We start from the raw sequence: 7,500 nt of genomic DNA on the forward strand, positions 1-7,500 counted from the left end.
TGTGTGTGTGTGCATATGTGGGTATGTGTGAGTGAATATGTCCTTTGGATGTGTGAGCATTTTTTGTAAGAGTGTGTGTGTGTGTGTTTGTGTTTGTGTGCGTCTGCACATACATGCATATTTTTGTGAGTCTGCATGCAGGAGGGTGCACTTCATGAGTGTTTATGCAACCGTGTGTTTTCGCCCCGCGCTTGCAGTCGGCACTGTGTAAACACTACATTAAATATTTTCTTTCATTTTTTTTTGTCCCCCCGACGGTTGAGATTATCCAGGTGTCCTTCTCCAGGTGGGCCGTAAGGAGATTCTCTGCTCGGCTAAATCGAGTTACTCAGGGAGAAAAAGACATCTGTGTTTGCTACTGCACCTTCAGAGCTACACCACAAAACCCTGTTGCTTATACATTATGAACAAAAGACACAAGAGTGCCACGTGAAGAGAGCTGCATCTCCCTCTCTTTAGCCCACGAATGCGCCGCTGGATCCTGTGTAAACACAAATGCGCAGGACACGGGAGTGCTTTGCTGCAGACGCTACGATATTTGTTAACAGGGTGGCACATGACTACCACGCTAGCCTGCTACGCTAACACTACACTATGCAAGTGTAGCTCGCGCTAGCGGTATGCGGGTTGCAGTTGACTGCGGCTCCCCGGGTCCTTGTGAGTAAAAGCCCTGTCTGTGCATAAAATAGTACATTTTAAATAGCTTTTGTCATTAATGCTTTATTAATTTGCCCGGGGCTAGTCGAAACCCGATGCGGAGTGTGCTAGAAAAATATGACACTTTGAGGTCAGTGCCTGTTCCTGCTGCGCACTGTGGAATGGAGGAGGCAGTAGGGCTCTTCCTTGGCCTAAGCGCTCTTTCTCTCTTTCTCTTTTTCCCTCTCTCTCTGTCTCTCTTTCTAACTCTCTCGCTCTCTCCACAGAATACACAATAAAGAATGTGCCCTTGGCTCAGTCCAAGACTCTGTTCACCGTGTAACATTTTTTTTTCCATTTCATGATTTTTTTTTTTTCATTTTTTTAATTTTATATTCTCTTTAGTCTAATTTTTTTCCAAACAGCAAGGCTTTTGCATTTTACATATATTCCATGAGTGCAGTTGCAGTCACTTGGGCTATAAAAAAGTTAACATGTATATTTAATGGATAACTCTTTCAGAGTGGAGCTATATATGCTTTGGAAGAAACATGCAGTGTTGGTCGACACAGTCAGGTTTACATTGTAATGAAGCAAATGCTGTTCGCAGGAATGTTATCCAAAAGGTATTTACCCATAATTCCCTCACCTTAACGTCAGATGTGTCGCGTTGGCAGTTCCTCCATGAGCGGGCGATTGAGGAGAAGGTGCGGTCTGGGTGGTCAAACTTGTTGCCGTTGGCATTGAGGAAGAACGTGGTGAATGGCTCCTACAGACAGGATACACACACACAAACACACACAGAGGAAATAATTAGGTTGTTTCTCTGGCAACCAAGCAACATGCATGAAATCCTCCGGTGAAAGTCCTGGGACAACTTACTTTGGAAGTCCTCCCTTAAACACACACACACACACACACACACACACACACACACACACACACCACACCTAGAGCTGGTAAACAATTCACCAAGAGTGATTGAGAGTGCTTTGGCTTTGGATGAGAGCATGGATTTTTCCACACACACACACACACACACACACACACGCACGCACACACACAATCATTTGGATGTCAAGCACTCATGTGTCAGATTATGGAGTGGCTGTGTGATGTTTTTTTGCTCGTTTGCTGTGTTCAGGCCTCAGGCTCCATTAATTAGCCGGCTTCCTGGCTTTACCCCAAGTGAGAGAGTGAGAAAGTGAAAGAGTGAGAGAGCGAGTGAGCGGTGAGTGGCTGAGACGTCTAATTGGCTCTCGCTCGGGGTTATCAGTTTGGGGGACTGGCAGCACAGGGAAATGGGACTCCGTCAGACGTCGGGACAGTCACCACCACCGACTCCATCACCAGACTCAGAGTATATGTGCATGTGTGTGTGTGTGTGTGTGTGTGTCTGTGTGTGTACGTGCGTGTTTGTGTGTGTGTGTGTGTGTCGGTCTGTCTGTCTATGATGGACTGATGGGCTGGTTGCACTCGTCCCAGACTGTCAGTGACGCTCTCCCAATCATCGGCCTCCCTCCCGCTAATTAGAGGTACACACGGGGACAGCAGAGACAGTAAGACCCTTCAGCGAGGCTCATCTTGTTCGCTGGTTGTCAAACGAAATGAGAGAGGTTTGTTTGTGCAGGGACGGAGAAACGGCTGAGCTTTTTCACAGATGTGTACACAGATTTCAGTGGTTAAACCTCTTGGGCTGAGTAATTGTCTGCATGCACACAGGCAGACAAGACAGTCAGGTAACGTCTCTGTCACTGCTTCAGCTTATCTGAGTCTGCGGGGCCACTCTGTTGTTGGCAATGCTTTTTGGGGAATGTTGGTGCTAGCATTCCTTATAGTGCTATCCAAACTTAGACCATGTTTAATTAAAAGCACAAATGACTACAGATTTTAGGTATATGTGTCTTTCTGACTTTCGTTTGCAGGTCATGTATGTCTTACATGATAAGATTCTATCTTGGACCCTTTCGTGTGACTGCTTGACATATGGCAAAGGTATTATTGTACCATTATAGGCATTCATGCTGCAATATAGTCTACAATAAAAAAAATTATTACTGCAACATTTTCTAAGATACACATTTAGCAAATCATCGTGAAATGTTGCATGGTGCATGGTGCATGGTGCAAGACAAATGGCATTTTTAAATGCGCCATCCATTAAAATCTACACATTTCTTATACAACACAGAAATGACAGCACTAACTAATGTACGAAAACCAAATAAACTTGCCCTGAGCCTAAATATTTAATCTCTAAGAAACTTTGACATGCAAGCCTTCAGTTTGGCATATTGTTGTGATGAAGAACAGAGACACTCAGCAAGTATGATGGACACATCCGTAGCGTGACAGCTTGAGTGTGTGTGTGTGTGTGTGTGTGTGTGTGTGTATTTGAGTGTGTGTGTGACCTGTCAGAGCACTTGTCTGTAATCCATTATGTCCTGCTCCTGTGGGTGAGTGCGGGTCTCAGATGTGCCATCAGAAAGGCTCTCAGGTGGAACCGCGGTGTTGGTGGTGATGGGCATTCAAACAGAGATGTAACTGTCTTCATGTTACCAAAACCAAATCGAAGAAGTACAGCGCGGTGTGTGTGTGTGTGTGTGTGTGTGTGTGTGTGTGTGTGTGTGTGTGTGTGTGTGTGTGTGTGTGAGTGTGGGGGGGGGGGTGAGCAAGTGTGTGTGTGTGTGTGTGTGTGTGTGTGTGTGTGTGTGTGTGTGTGTGTGTGTGTGTGGGTGTGTGTGTGTGTGTGTGTGTGTGTGTGAGTGTATGTGTGTGTGTGAGTGTGTGAGTGTGTGTGTGAGAGAGAAACTGTGAGTGTGTGAGTGTGTGTGTGTGAGTGTGTGTGTGTGTGTGTGTGTGTGTGTGTGAGAGAGACTGTGTGTGTGTGTGTGTGTGTATGTTGTTTAGGACTGTTGGATTGAATGTGTACTTACTATCCTAATGAGCCAGTAGAGAGTAGACGTGGCAGTGGAGTGATGTGAGTTGTAGTGGCACGGGGGCATCTGCTCGTCCTCCCACGTCTCGTAGCGCTCCGCATAGAACACCGCCCGCTTGGGGTTCAGAGCTCCCACTGGCTGCAAGACATCGAAGACGGGACATCAGGTGAGATTAGGTGCCGGACTGGACATGCGCTGGACTGGTCTGGGAGCAGGACATGTAGGCTTTGCATCTTAAAGGGCTTAAATAAAACGAATGTAACTGGGAGAGATACATGTCCTTCACCAGTAGACAGTTTCTTTAAGTACTCACAACCTTCTCGACATGTCATAGGAGTAAAAACATGCACTTAATAGAGTAACAGTCAGCAAAAGAATCAGAACATAAGATATTACTCTTTCATATTATGCGCATGTTGCCCAGCATGCTCAATATACTTCTTCAATAACTGATGCAGTTTGTTGCAGTTTCAGTGTCTGCAAAATCAACATATTACATGTTACATGAATATTGAGTATGAAGCTACGTGGATTTTACTCCTACACATGTACACACTTATTGCCCAAACCATCTTATGGGGACTTGATATATTGGGAGCATAGATCTGTAGTCAGGTATGCTGTGGCAATTGGCATGTTGTTCAACACTAGAGTGGATGGTGAAGTGGCGTGAAACCTCTGAGGACTTTCCGATTTGACACTGTAGGCAGCAAAGAAATCTGCTACGCAACATTATTGATGCGAACGACCTGTGCCCCGCTTGCGTTTACGACCGATATCAATTCACATGTCCAAAGAGTGAAACAGCCCACTGGCTTCAAATGTCAAAGGTCAGGGCTCCTCCTTTCCGAATCATTGCATTGGCTGACTCAGTTACCACAGTTTCCTGTTTCCCTGTGCCTTCTTCCAGTAATTAGGTACTGGGGCATAAGCACACAGTGTGTGGCCATCTCAAAGATACGTCTGTGGCTGTCAAGAGCTAGGGTGACTTGGCACTGACACACTCACTTTTAGGTGCTTGCTTTTTCCAGTTACGACAGCCTATAAAATATTCTGCTCTGACACATACACACCCACAAAAACACACACACAAACACACACACCCACGCACACCCACACAAAGACATGCAGAAGTAAGGCACCGTGTCCCTGTCCTGCTGGGTTAACTGTTACCTCCAAGCAGCGACCAGTCCATTAAAAAGACGTTTAGTAGAGGATAAACTGCCCTCTCTTGCTGTTCCATCACTCTGTCCAATAGCCATGCCTAAGAGGCATATTGGCAGTCAATATTAATACACCCTCCACTATTGAGTCGCTGCCTGGGCTCGGAGGAGGCTCGCTCTGAATGATGATGCAATCGATGGTCGTCACAGTCCTTTACCAGGAGGCGAGAGTTTTCTGACTGTGTCCATTTTCTTCCTGCAGCTTTTTGAAATTCCCTATTCCTTCCCAAGTGGGGTGTTATTTTGGGATTATACTAAAAATGAACATTTCAAGATCACTCTACTACTCCAAAGCCCACTATACCTGAGAGCAGAGCATTCTGGGAATGAATCTGCACCTGACTAGGGCCAGGGCCTCTCCAGTTTCCATCTTGGAGACTAAGATGAATTCGAAGTCAAACACTGGTCACACAAAACATCTCCTAGGCGAACGATCTGCTCTCTCTCCTTTCATGAAGAACGAGCAGCTCATTTTCCCCCCATTATTCTCTTTCCCCTTCCTCTTCTCCCTCTCTCCCTTTCCCCTCCATGCTTCTGTAATGGCCGTCCACCGCGATGTTAGCGCACCACAGCCATATGAAACAAAATGTTTATTGAGATCTGTACAGATTTATGGGGTGCTAATAGCCTGGCATGTGAAGCGCTGAGACCTGGCTGCTCTGATTGGGCAGCGTACCACAACAGGAAGTCTGTCAGACTGTAAAAGCCTTGTGGCTGATTGGGGCAGAGCCGGTTGCCCATTGTGCCACATGATGGGCGGGCACGAGAGAGTGGCGAAGCCCGGGGAGTGTTGTCCTTGGCATGGAGCAACACTGTTCCCAAACTCAATGCCTTGGCAGAGACGGAACATGGAGGAACATCTCTCACTGCAGGTTTTCCAGCTGGAGTTTGCCGTTTTCTTTTTCCTTTTCGTTTCTTTTTTTTTTCCAGTGGCAGCTAATTTGGTGACCAGGTGGATGACTGTAGAGGAAATAATTTGTCATTTGATTAAGTATTCTCAAAAGGAAGAAACAGTATGGTGCTATTGAAACGTTGCATATAAAACAACCCTGGTGAGGGTTCTGAGTGAGGGAAAGCAGATTCGAACATGAACTGCAAATGCATGTGAACATGGTCCCTTTGAACCCTAAAATGCATTAGTAAAAGCCATAAGGGATACACTGACTTAACCTCTTGCTCCAATACAGGGAAGCTTGAGACACACAGAATTGACTCTGGCTTACTTACCGCAAATGCAACTCAACTAAGGCCATGATCCGGTAACGGTCTTTAAAAAACACACACAAGGTTTATCACTTTGTGTGGAGAAGGAAAAAACATGGCTAGTGCACTTATCTAAAGAAAGATAGAAAGCCGTGGTGTGTAGTTTAGTGATTACATTTATTTTCTGTGGGTACCAAAAGTGGGAAAAAAACATCAAGTCCACCATGTTGACTTTTTTTCAGTAGGTGGCCTATGAAATACCCCAGGGAACTACTGGGCAGCAGGGCCCTACTGATAACAGCACCTAGGGCAGATACGAAACACACACATACACCCTTTACTGCAGACACTTCTGGGGCACATCACATCCAGAAACTGATGTAAATTGTTTTTGCAGTTTGGTCTCCCACCCTCCTTCCCAGCACCAGTATGACTTAAACGTCTGGAAACATTAACAACAACGACTGAAAAAGTGGGAAAGTGGCAATGTAAATGGCCTCATTAGAGTCCATTCCTTCTGATTTTGTGGTCTACGCGAGGACGTCTAACCAAGACTACTTGCATCCTTAGAGTATGCCAGTTCAGATGAGATCACCTCATGTGGTTGTTCTACTCAGCAAATCTCACCTGCTTGCTGTCTTTAGTATGGTTTTTTAGTTGATATGATTTGATGACTTTTAGTTGTCACACACCCATCTCTCTTGTGAGGGTTTTAATTTTGAACAAATGACTGGACATTTTATTTGTATTTCTGTGTTTGTCCTCTTTAATTATATTTTTTTGTGCATAACGTTCTCCTCAATGACAAGTATAAAACGACTCCAGGCAGTTCTGAACTGAATGTAGTTGGGGTTTGCATAAATTGCTAACACCTGACCCTCCAGACAACGTAAACACACTGTGATCAAACCCCGTTTTTGTCTTGCATAATGTCTCGCGCAGAGCACCAGACAAACTGCGGATCAAAATTAATTACCTTCCTCCCTTCCTCTCGCTCGCCTCTTCTCAAAGGGCCGAAAGGAGACACAGTGGAAACACTTCGCATGCCAAACGAGGGGGGGATGGGGTGGTGGGGGGAAGGGGTTGCAGAGGGGCTGCGGGTTGCATTATATAGTTTTTTCGAAGCTCCATCTGAGCTACCTCCCAGAGAGACATACGTGCTGCAATTCATATTTCAAAGGAAATTACGCCACGGTGCACGGCTCGCTCGGCGCTGTCAGGAGCAGTCACACTTGTTTTCGCTGGCCTCGTCAGAAGAGGGGGAGGGATGGGGGGGAGGAAGAGGAGGAAGAGTAAAGAGAGGGAGAAAAGAGTTGTGCAGCTTCAGTCGAATGCAATCAAGCTCTTCGGAGTCTAAAGGAGAGCAGATGCATTTCCTATAACTGCCTCAATGGCGAGCAAGTGAGTCAGCCAGCCAGCCAGAGATGAGAGGAGGAAGAGAACAAAACATATCTCTCCATTACGGAGAAAAGGGAGGAGGGAGGAGGCATGAGGATGAG

At 45.9% G+C, this 7,500-nt stretch overlaps 1 protein-coding gene across 1 annotated transcript in view; it reads right to left on the reverse strand.

Moving 5' to 3' along the window:
- LOC105909260 (neurobeachin-like) overlaps nt 1-7,500 on the reverse strand; it is a 279,483-nt gene that overhangs the window by 31,750 nt on the left and 240,233 nt on the right. Inside the window, 2 exon segments of the mRNA XM_031573056.2 lie at nt 1,286-1,405; nt 3,573-3,713. Of these exon segments, the coding sequence (XP_031428916.2) occupies nt 1,286-1,405; nt 3,573-3,713 (261 nt within the window).

This window comes from Clupea harengus, chromosome 9 (genome assembly GCF_900700415.2).
Source record: "Clupea harengus chromosome 9, Ch_v2.0.2, whole genome shotgun sequence".
In the NCBI taxonomy this organism is placed as follows: Eukaryota; Metazoa; Chordata; class Actinopteri; order Clupeiformes; family Clupeidae; genus Clupea; species Clupea harengus.